Source organism: Eriocheir sinensis, chromosome 15, assembly GCF_024679095.1.
Source record: "Eriocheir sinensis breed Jianghai 21 chromosome 15, ASM2467909v1, whole genome shotgun sequence".
NCBI classification, from domain to species: domain Eukaryota; kingdom Metazoa; phylum Arthropoda; class Malacostraca; order Decapoda; family Varunidae; genus Eriocheir; species Eriocheir sinensis.
The window spans coordinates 22481186-22493544 of NC_066523.1; the positions used below are offsets into that span (position 1 = coordinate 22481186).

Below are 12359 nucleotides of genomic sequence, written 5' to 3' on the forward strand. Positions count from 1 at the left end.
TTTTCTGGTAGTTTTCTGTGTTATGAAATAATCTGCTTAATCTTTCTGTTAAAAATCATGAAATCACTAATATCATGATTGACTTTTCAATGCCTATTGAACGTAAACCGCTGCCGCAAAATAGCTCGCAGAGAGGTTCAACTTGCTTACTGTTTACTTATTTCCCTCACCGCTCACAAAGATCACGAGCGGACAGACTAGAACAAAACCAGGCAAATTAATAATTTTAGTGCTGTGTATTCCCACAGCACGCATGCGTGGTGGACAGCAGAATGACTAATTTCATCGGGAAGATATTTCTCGCAACACCGGCCAGTGTAGTGGACCTTCTTCTTTTTTTTTATCTGTTACGCTTTGTATCGCTTCTTAGGTCCTCCTTCTCCACACTTTTATACTTCACAACATGCACTTAAGGCCGCTTTCACAGTAATTTTGTTTGTTTTGATCGTTACCAATGGTGGCAGTCGCCGCTATATTAGTATTTCCACGTGAAACTGTCCGATCAGGTAGTGGCGGCTGCGGGGTTAGCCTAGCCCCGCACCTTCCACACACTCTCAACATCTCTCGCTTCGTCTGCAGCCGCCACTACCCCATCGGCCAGTTTCACGTGAAATACTAAGCGGCGATCGCCGCCATTAGTAACGATCAAAACAAACAAAGTGACTGTGAACGCGACCCTTAGTTACTTAACAGTGCGCACTTATACACTTCCCCCTGAACTTAGGTGTTTTTCTGTCTTTTTCTTTCCCTGATTTTGCTTTTCTATGTCCTTTTGCTATTTTCACTATTACTTTTCACCGTCGCTGCCATGCATTACAGGTCAGAAGAAGAAAAGGAAAACAACACCAGGAGATCTACAATTTTTATAGACTTTATAAAAAGATTTTTGGACTGTGGTTCCACAGCACAGGGTGTTTTCTTATCTTGTTATCAAGTAGTAAGCAAAGCTGCTCTGCCAGTCCATTTTATGAATCTCTTGGTGGGCCATCTTCCACTGCTCCTCACTCCTCAGCCACTGCTGTCGTCTGTTTGTTTACATGCAGCAGTTCGGTACCCACGTACCCACCCTTGTACTCGCAACCGTTTTCCATTCATAAGGACAACCAACAACTCGCTCCCGGTTGGGCATACGGGCAACTGCGGTTGTCCATGGCCCCAATGGCTGGACACCGCCTTTTAAGGCAGCACGCATGACGCCGACGGTAGGTAGACGTGACCCATACATGTCAAAGCAAAGCGAAACTCGTGGCGGTAATGTGTGAAAGTCGTGATGGTAAGAATTTAGGACTAAGCACTAAACTCGAGGATCGCGAAACTCGGATAGCGCGAAACTCGAGAGGGTACTGTACTCATGTTTGTAAAAGTTTATAGAAGGGGCCATTCGGGCCACAGATGTCCAATATGTAACAAGTGAAACATCTGCTCAGTACACTGGTGGCCCAATACGCGGTGTTAAGGCAGCGCGCATGACGCCAACAGTGGGTAAACATGACCCGCACATGTCAAAGCAGTGCAAAACTTGGGGTGGTAATGCACGAAAGTTGGGATGGTGAGAATTTAGGATTAAGCGCGAAACTCAAGGATCGTGAAACTCGGATAGCGCAAAACTCAAGAGGGTACTGTAATATTTACCCAATGGTCATAGTCATATTATGGTTAATTTTCATTTGCATAACAAATGAGGCCTCAAAATAATCAATTGAACTTAAAACTAACTTAAAACTATCAAACAGCAGAAAAAATAGAAAGGAGCATTGATGAAAATATTTACCACATTTAAAAAAAAATGAATAATGTTTTATTTATGACTAATTCAACCTGCAACAGACCAGTCGGTTCCAATCACTGTAGTAACTTGAGGACTACTTGTATTATTAAATTTAAGTAATGAATTATTATTGCATGATTATACTTGCATTTTTAATCACATTACCTGCAAACTCTTGATTAAGGCAGATACAATGACCTCAGAACCTCCTCTCAAAATTACTTGTCTGCCAATCAACAGGTGATGCACTAATTGGTGGAAAGTAGTGCTTCCCAAAATGTTGTAGGACTGCTGGATATTCAATCCTGAAAAGATAAGCAATCAAGGTTTGTTTTATGCATGTTCATGACAGCTGATATCCAGAAGTTACAAAATAAGCAAAATGCATGCACAATATATTCCATCTACAACAGGATGTCAATTTAAGATTAAATAGTTCTGAAAAAATGTAACTAAAACAAAAATTACCTAAATGGTGACATCACAAGTAAGTCTAATTGGTTCTAAATCAACATCATTCCTCCTCTGTGGATGAAAAATAATTCAAAATTGATATATAATCCATCCTCATATCTTGTATGAAGCAAATTGTTACACATGGTATGAAACTGCAAAATTGGTATATGGTGGATACTTGACATGACTGCATATTTGTCTCCCACTTTGCCATAATTTTCCCTTTATTTTACAGTCATACTACACACATTCATATACAGTGATGCAAAGAGTTTTGTGCCTAATTGGGAGCATTATACATAATCGGTGTGAAACTCAAATCTATGAAACTAGATTCATTGACCTTATGGGATATAAGATAATCAGTGCCTAGGGGCATGTTCAGTTCACCCATTAGCAGTGCAATTCCCTGTGGGTGGAGGGGTGAAGCCAAGCTGGACAATGGATCAACTAAGCATCACAAAAATAGCTCCTTCACAATATTCCTTTAGTAGCTCTTTTAGCGACCATTTACCAGAAACAGCAGTCACAGTTTAATTAAATATTCGAAGAAGGCAAGAAGGTGCCACAGAAGTGACCCTGGTCACACTCATATAACTATGGTGACTCCTTTGTTTAAAAACACTGCTCCCAACCCCCATCCCCACCCACACAACCCCCTGCACAACAACTTCTCAGGTCGTTTGGCCAATCCCGCAATCTCGACACAACTTGTTAGCTTTGTTGCGTAACACTGCACAATGCAACATGATTAATGGGTCAACTGAATGACAGACAGAGCTCTCCTTCCTTGGCCATCAGACCAGAGGGGCTGAGGGAGTTGATGCCCTTGGAGTCTTCCCAGTCGGTGGCGGCAGCTGCGGCCTTTTACGTGTGGCTGTTGGGGATGTTGTTCAGATGCTTGGGGTCATGCTGTACAAGCTTGATAACCTCAGCCTTGGTATCGGCACCAGCAAGGGAGGCCTTGGTGGAGGGGATGGTGGTCATACCAATAAAAGATGCTAGGTCATGCAGCATAACTACTCCCTTTAGTAATAACCTGCCTTGTTCTTTGATGTGTTCTTTCCTATGGGGAGGCAAGGTAGCAGTCATATTGGTAGAATTTAAAATGATTCCCAGGAATTCCACCTCTTGGGTTGGTTCCAGCACTGATTTTTGTACATTAATTGTGAGCCCTAAAGAATCAAAAAGTATTACTAACATTGGTCCTCAGTTCATCTGCTGATGTTGCAATAAATATGCAGTCATCTATATATATAACATGTCACAAAGACTCCAAGTTACCTAAGGGGAGAAAGGGCTGGGGGAGACAGGTAAAATGAAAAATTTTATTGTTCCAAATGAATTGAAGCTATTTTCGGTCTTCTGGGTTAATGTACACAGAGAAAAAAGCATCTTTGAGATCTATAGCCATGGAGAAACAATTAAGTTGAATAAGTGAATCACATCTTAGATGAAATAAAAAATTGTACCAACCCTCACATATGCAAGTGAAACGTGGGCCTGGAATGAAAGTCAGAGGTCTAGAGTGCAGGCAGTGGAAATGAGTTATTTGAGGAGTGCTTGTGGTGTGAGTAAAATGGATGGAATGAGTAATGAAAGTGTGTACGAGCATTTTGGAATGTGTCACAGGGGTGAAAGGAAGAAGTGTGAAGTGGTGGAAGAAGTGAAGCAACAAACTTTAAAGTGGTTTGGCCACATGGAGGAAATGGAGGAGAGTAAGATGACCAGAAGGGTGTATGTGAGTGAGATAGAGGGAGGGAATGCTAGAGGATGACCTCCAGTGAAATGGAGGGATAGGGTGCAAGAGTACGTTAGGGAGAGGGGGGAAAGATCTTTGAGAAACTTTGAGAAGGCAAGGAAGGTGTGTCTGGATAGAGAAAGTTGGAAGCTCTTCTGCTGTGGCCATCCCCTGGTGGGAGCTCCTAGGAGCAGGCGTCGATGAAATGATGATGATGAATTAAATGCCTCATATACTGACAGACGTCTTGTAATCTATAGACCTCGATTCTTCTGTTTTATCTCGAGCAGGAATTAAGTACTGTAGCTCTTTGTAAATAAGAAGAAAATTTGATATATCTTGAATTTGACATGGAATGTTAAAGATATTATTTCAGAGTCATCTTTTCTCCAATGAATTTGAACGATTCTCATCTCTGGCAACCCTTTGACCCCCCACTCTATCCTCTGGTGATAATGCTGCCTCCCCCTCTCTGCCCAGCCATTTCTGTATGATCTGCTGTCTGCCTGTTGCCTGAGAGCAAAGTAGTGTATTTGACAACTTATAAGACGCACTTTTTTTCCAAAAAAATGTCCCTGAAAATCACCCTGTGTCTTATAAGGTCAAGGTTCAGCATTGGGTCACTGCCTATTGAAGTTTCAGTGCAGCAGCGGCACTAATATTAAACTGCAAACTTCTCTGCAAACGTAAATAAAACTGTTTAACTTTGTTTGATTGAAAAACACAAGCAATATATGGGTAATATTGATGAGATATCGAGAAGATAGGTTATTATTGGATATTTAGCAATGCCTGTTTCTCCATTTTGCGCTTATCTTTTAACATTCTTACTTTACATACGCGTTTGTCATGACCTAGGCTGGTATTATGTTAGGTAGGATGTACTACAAGTAATGTAGCCAGTTAATATGACCCAGTATGTGATAGACAAGAACCTGCTACCCTGGGCCAAACCTAGGCCGACTACCACCTACTCGACGCTTGGAGGAAGGTTAACCAAAGTTGCAGTTAAAAAAACAATCTTAGTATTGATGCTAAAGTATTTACATTACAATCTCCACTTCACATTTATGGAGCACATACAATATATCACCATGTGTGTAATTGTATTAATGAATAAACCAATTTGGGTCAGTATAAGTAATAAATAAAAAATTTCAAGCAATTGGAAATTGTATTTCCATACTATTCCAAAACCTACCTTCATATTATTGTAGGCTTGCTTGGAGTTAAACAATTCTGGGTAGAGTTAACCTGCATCCTTATTTCCTAAGTAAGCTGCAGTTTTATAATTACTGCATTACACTTTTTACTTACCTCTCATTATCCCCATTCCCCTTTTCTCTTTCTCTCTCTCTCTCTCTCGATCTGGATTAATAATGTGCAGGGTATCTTTCAGGTGCATAACATGTATATTTGTGTTGGCTGTTGGGGGGACGGGGGAGCCGAGTGTGCAGGGGAGGGAAGTGAATCGAGTATAATTGTTAGTGTTGGTGTGTTGTGGTGACAAGTGAGTGAGTATTTGTTTTCTAAATGAGTCTATTATACCGCAGTCTAAAATCTGTTGAGGGAGGCTGTTCCAGTCATGTATGGTGCATGGAAAGTATGAGTGCTTGTATGTGTTGGTGTTTGTGTGATATATTTGGTATTTATGGATGTGTGTGTTCGAGTACGTTGACTGTTTGCGTTGTGTAAGTAAGTGTGTGGATCAATGTCAATGTGGGTGTTTGTGATCTTGTACATAAGTGTAAGTCTGTGTGCTTGTCTACATATGTGAAGAGGTTCCATGTTTATCTGTTGTTGGATCCGTGTTGTGATTCCAGGTGTTCGAGTGTAATTGTTTGTAATGAACCTAGCCGCCTTGGTGTTTTGTTCTACCTATCAATGTTTCTGTGTGTGTAAGGATCCCACACCATGGAGCAGTATTCCAGTGTTGGTCTCACAAGTGTGTCATACGCTATGTATTTAATGTCAGATGTGCAGTTATGCAGATTCCTCCTCAGGAACCCTAGTGTTCTGTTGGCTGTGGCACTGATATTGTCTATGTGAGTGTTGAATTTCAAGTTAGTTGAGAGGTGAACACCAAGATACTTGTGTGTGTGCACTGATTCAAGGTCTGTGTGGTGTGTTTATTTCATTTACCTAGTTGTGGTATACGGGAGAGGAGCTACGCTCTTACTGTCCCGTCTATATATCTACTATTATCCACCTTGGCCTTAAAATCGTGAATCGTCTTTGCATGGACCACATATTTTTCCAGGCCATTTCATGTATCCACCACCCTTTGTGGAAAGCTGTTCGTCTTTATGTCTCTTTTACATGCTTACTTTTTCATCTTCCTTCTATGAGGAGGCGGTGGCTGAGTGGATAGCGTAATGGCGTAGCGTTCAGGACGACGCAGGTTCGTGCCCTGCCCTGTGCCACAGCTGGGATTTTTCAGTCACCGCCGAGTGGCCTAAGACTACCCACATGCTGTCCAGAAGACCACCCATCAACCCAGACTCTAGATCAGTGGTTCTTTTCCCGTTCATGGTCAACCACGTCACCTGACATGTTAATGTTGTTACTCCCTCAGGTCAACCATGTCATGACGTTTTATTATTATTTTTTTTCCATGTGAATGAAATGCCTCTAGCGGTTTATAATTATATTTATTGAAGTGTCAGGCATCTCTTCTCAAGTGATGACTCTATGTGCGGCAGTTTTATTGGTTCAGAGCATGCTTATACAGTATGGCACGTACGTAGATGTCGACTTGGCGCTCTCACTGATGAGCAAATTCAGCATCATTTCAGTGAAGAGGAAGGTGATACTGACACTGAATCTACAATAGATGATAGTGATAAAGATAAAGATTATGTTTCTCAAGAAAGTGAAGAAAGCCAATCAGCAAGTGGATCTGAATATTATCCAGCAGACACAGCAGCAGCTGACTACTTCTCAAACATATGCTCTGGACCATCACCTACTCAACTATCTTCCCCACCTCCTTCCACCTCTAGGTGTTTATATCCACCACGTGGTGGCGGAATGAAGATGGCCAGATGTTGGAGTTCATCAAGCGAAGATGAATGCAATGCATCCCGTCCCGTCCAAGAGTGACTCACCCACCTGCCCGTGGTCTCACTCCAGCCAGACAGACGCCTTCCCGCCGATCCTGTAGGTCACGTGTTATGCCACATTTCCTTTTTATGTTTCCTGTTAAGAATTACTAGCCTATTTTGAGACAAATTGTGTTCTTATAGTCTATTCATATACTATCATAAGAATGTAGTGTTGTACAAAAGCAAACAATTGTAATGCCACATTTCCTTTTTATGTTTCCCATTCATATTTTTTTTTTTAACAACAAAGGAAACAGCTCAAGGGCCCACACAAAAAAAAAAAAAAAATAAAAAAAGCCCGCTGCTCGCTGCTCCTAAATAAGAATCCAAAGAGGTGGCCGAAAGAGAGGTCAATTTCGGGAGGAGAGGTGTCCTGATACCCTTCTCTTGAAAGAGTTCAAGTCGTAGGCAGGAGGAAATACAGATGAAGGAAGATTGTTCCAGAGTTTACCAGCATGAAGGATGAAAGAGTGAAGATACTGGTTAACTCTTGCATAAGGGGTTTGGACAGTCTAGGGATGAGCATGAGTAGAAAGTCGTGTGCAGCAGGGCCACAGGAGGGGGGGAGGCATGCAGTTAGCGAGGAAATATCGATAGAAGATAGAGAGGCAACATTGCGACGGAATTTAAGAGGTAGAAGACTATCAGTAGGAGGAGGAGAGCTGATGAGACGAAGAGCCTTAGACTCCACTGTCCAGAAGAGCTGTGTGAGTGGAACCCATCCACACATGAGATGCATACTCCATACGAGGGCGGACAAGGCCCCTGTATATGGATAGCAACTGTGCGGGGGAGAAGAACTGGCGGAGATGATACAGAATGCCCAACCTCGAGGAAGCTGATTTAGCGAGAGAGGAGATGTGAAGTTTCCAGTTGAGATTTTGAGTTAAGGATAGACTGAGGATGTTTAGTGTTGAGGATGGTGACAGCTGAGTGTTGTCGAAGAATAGGGGATAGGTGTTTGGAAGATTGTGTCGAGTTGATAGGTGGAGAAATTGAGTTTTTGAGGCAGTGAAGGACACAAGGTTCCTTCTGCCCCAATCGGAAATGATAGCAAGGTCTGAGGTTAAGCATTCTGCAGCCTCCAGTCTGGAGTCGTGTACTTCCTGTTGTGATGGTCTTCTATTGAAAGAAGTTGAATAATGCAGAGTGGAGTCATTGGCATATGAGTGGACAGGACAGTTTGTTAAGGAAAGGTCATTGATGAATAACAGGAAGAGAGTGGGTGATAGGACAGAGCCCTGTGGAACACCACTGTTGATAGGTTTAGGGGAAGAACAGTGACCATCTACCACCGCAGAGATAGAACGGCCGGAAAGGAAACTAGAGATAAAGGAACAGAGAGAGGGATAGAATCCAAATGAGGGCAGTTTAGAAAGCAAAAACTTGTGCCAGACTCTATCGAAGGCTTTAGATATGTCTAGCACAACAGAGAAAGTTTCACCGAAACGGCTAAGAGAGGATGACCAAGAGTCAGTTAAGAGAGCAAGAAGATCGCCAGTAGAACGCCCCTTGCGGAACCCATACTGGCGATCAGATAGAAGGTTAGAGGTGGAAAGGTGCCTTTGAATCTTCCAGTTAAGGATTGATTCAAAAGCTTTAGACAGACAGGAAAGTAAAGCTATAGGGTGGTAGTTTGAGGGATTGGAACGGTCACCCTTCTTAGGCACAGGCTGTACAAAGGCATACTTCCAACAGGAAGGAAAGGTAGATGTTGATAGGCAGAGACGAAAGAGTTTGACCAGGCAGTTAGTCAACACGGAAGCACAGTTTTTAAGGACATCAGGTCCATAAGCCTTCTGAGAGTTGAGGCCAGAGAGGGCATAGAAAACATCATTTGGAAGAATCTTAATAACAGGCATAAAGGAGTCAGAGGGGGGATGAGTAGGAGGAATATGCCCAGAATCATCCAGGGTGGAGTTCTTACAGAAAGTTTGAGCGAAGAGTTCAGCCTTAGAGACAGATGAGACGGCAGTGGTGCCGTCAGGGTTAAGGAGAGGAGGGAAAGAGGAAGAAGTGAAATTGAAGGAGATATTTTTGGCTAGATGCCAGAAGTCACGGGAAGAATTAGAAGAAGCAAGATGTTGACATTTTCTATTGATAAAAGAAGTTTTGGTAAGTCGGAGAATAGATTTGGCACGATTCCGGGCTGAAATGTAAAGGTCATAGTTAGCAGGAGTTCGAAGGCTCTGGAACCTTTTGTGAGCTGCCTCTCTATCTTTAATAGCACAAGAACAAGCATGATTAAACCAAGGCTTTTTAGCATGAGGAATAGAGAAAGAACGTGGAATGTATGCCTCCATTCCAGAGACAATCACCTCTGAGATGCACTGGGCATACACAGAGGGGTCTCTCTCCTGGAAACAGTAATCATTCCACGGGAAATCGGAAAAGTACATCCTCAGGTCGAAGCCAGAGACTAGTTTTGTTCTTATAGTGATACAATATCATAAGAATGTAATGTTGTGCAAAAGAAAAACAATTTTTAGAGGAAGAGTTGAAAATAATCTCTCGGTGGTGAGATAACGTCTGGCAGCGCCGCGCCACAGGTGCCAGTTAAATGCCGGCGGGGCATTTAAAAAAAGGTAAGGTGGAAATTGCCATATTATTTTCTTTATGTGGAGATATTTTTGGGTTCATTATGCCAAAAATTTTGTGTTCCATTTTTTGTGACCAGGGGGAGTACACACATTGCAACATAGGTAACCACGAATGGGTTAACCTGGGTTCGACTGAACCCCAGGGGTTTGGCGAGCCAGTCTCAGGGGTTCGGCGAAGACCCTCCTGAAAGACACTGCACTCTTGCAATTGAATTTTAAGCACATTTTCTTTAATATTTTTATGAATTAAAATGGAATCCCTTCTTTGTATTATACAAAATTAATATACTCTTGAATTTTAAGGCAATTTTCTGCCATTTGTATGTTTTTTCTTTATACATGAGGGGTTCGGCTGCTGTGTGGAGGTTTTCATTAGGGTTCAGCGCCTCTGAAAAGGTTAAGAACCACTACTCTAGATTCTAGGATCAAAGATGAGCTCCTGGGGGCAGCATGAGCCAATGCAAGATGGTGCCACTATAAAACGCTTACCTGTGCCACAACGGGCTGGGGCTGACCATCAGGTCCTATGAAGAAAGCCTACCGGCGCCATAGGCGAAAACATAAAATCACCTCTTGATTCTCTTGTATCCCACATTATTAGATTTTCCTTGTCCACTTTTTCCACCCACTCAGCACCCTATATACCGCAACCAGATCTCCTCTCTCCCACCTCTGTTCCAGTGTTGGTAGGTTCATCTGCTTCAATCTCTCTTTGCATGTTAAATCTCTTAGTACTGGAACCAGCTTGTTGCTGCCCTCTGAATCCTCTATGTACTTTCCTTATATTTGAGTTTGTACTCAGCAACCAGACTATTGCTGCATATTCCAACCTTGGATGTATCAATGGTTACAATAATTTTTTCCTCATTTCCTCATCCAGATATTAAAAAGCAACTTTTATGTTTCTCGCCAAATTGTATGTCTTGTCTACAATACTATTTAAGTGTTTCAGCTGGGGCCGACCATTAGAAAGCCTACCAGCGCCATAGGCAAAAACAAAAAAAACAAAAAACAAAGCCTCTTGATTCTCTTGTATCCCACATTATTAGATCTTCCTTGTCCATTGTTGTCCTTGTTCCTTCTCCATTGATGTTTTCTTAACCCGAGAATGTCGGCAGACCCTTTTTAGGGCTTTCATGAGTTGTGGCTGTGGTACGGTGGACCCTAAAAAGGGCTCGCCATAAAACACCTAATTCGAGCTAATTATAGGCGGTGGTGGCATAGTGCAACCCACCATGAATGCTCGAGGTCATTGTGGTGGATGAGTGATCTTGAGGTGGGCTTTTTTGTCATAGGTGGTGCTGTAAGGTCATGGCATACTCAATTAGCTATCCATACAGTAATCACTTGTCAAATTCTCCATAGTAGACAATAAGCGACTTTCGGCTAGATGCCACGCATCACAAGACTGTTTATTTTGTAACAAACACCACCCAAAAAGAATGGAGTTTGAGTAAAAGTAAATGTTTTTAACGGCTTTATGGTTATGAGAGGAGTACTCTGATGTACGTTCCATGCTCTTTTCTTAAGTTTCAAAATGCAGTGTAATTTTGTTGTTTCTCGGCCACTTCTCGGCTTTCCCATAGCTGAAACCCACGGGTTAATTCTCTTATTTCCTAATGTATAATTACCTAAAATTCGATCACACTACACTTTTTTATATTAAATTCCATTTCCCATCCACGACTATATTCCCATATCTTGTCTAGGTCCTGTTGCAGTGCTTGACAGTTCTCTTCTCTTCCAATCCTCCTCAGCAACTTAACATCATCAGCAAACAAACTCATATAGCAGTTCACTCCCTCTGCCATGTCGCTGATGTAGTCCTTCATCCACCTCAAGAGTCCTCCTCCCAGTCCTCCAATGCACTCCATCTTCCACAGCAGTCTCTTATGTGGAACCTTGTCGAATGCTTACTGCAGATTTTATCAGCCCAACCTTCCCTTCCTTGTACTGTGTCAATCCCTCGTGAGTAAAATCACATCAAATTTTGTTGTACAAGATCTTCCTCCTCGAAAGTCTTACCATTTGTTCATCAATCTGTTTTGTCTCTCCAGGTAGTCCATCCAATTATCTTTGATCAGCCTTTCAGTGATCTTCACTACCACACTTGTCAAAGAGACTGACCTGTAGTTTCCAGGGTCTTCATGGCATTCTCCTTTGTGAATTGGTATAATATCTGAAACTGTGCTGCAATGTCGTCTCTCTGTTTTCTATTGATATTTTATGCTGACTGCTCCTCTAAACTTGCTAACTGCATGCCTCCACCCCTCCTGTGGCTCTGCTGCACAATACTTTATACTCTAGCTTATCCCTATGCAATCCAAATCCCTTATGCAAGAGTTAACCAGTACTTTCATTCCTTCATTCCTTTCACTGGTAAACTCTGCAACAGTCTTCCTTCGTATGTATTTCCTTCTGCCTACAACAAACACTTTCAAGAGGGAAATATAAGGACACCTCTCCATCTGAAATTGACCTCTTCTGGCCACACCTGTTTGCTTTTGCAGGAGCAGCACTTAGCGGAATATATTTTTTTTTCTTTGTTTGTTGCCCTTGAGCTTTTTCCTATACTGTAAAAAAAAAAAAAAAAAAAGGTACCCACATACGAACCAGCACGAAAGGGAGGGTTGAGTGAGCTCTGCACTGACTGCCTGGGTCAGTTTTTCAAATCCAAGTCCACAGATGCA

The 12359-nt window shown here is 42.2% G+C and overlaps 1 protein-coding gene across 5 annotated transcripts in view; it reads right to left on the bottom strand.

The window, feature by feature from the left end:
• LOC126999049 (folliculin-like) overlaps window positions 1-12359 on the bottom strand; it is a 162031-nt gene that overhangs the window by 35541 nt on the left and 114131 nt on the right. For all 5 annotated transcript variants that reach the window (XM_050861426.1, XM_050861427.1, XM_050861425.1 and 2 more), the window contains one exon: window positions 1934-2073. In XM_050861426.1, the coding sequence (XP_050717383.1) occupies window positions 1934-2073 (140 nt within the window). The remainder of the gene's footprint in view (window positions 1-1933; window positions 2074-12359) is intronic.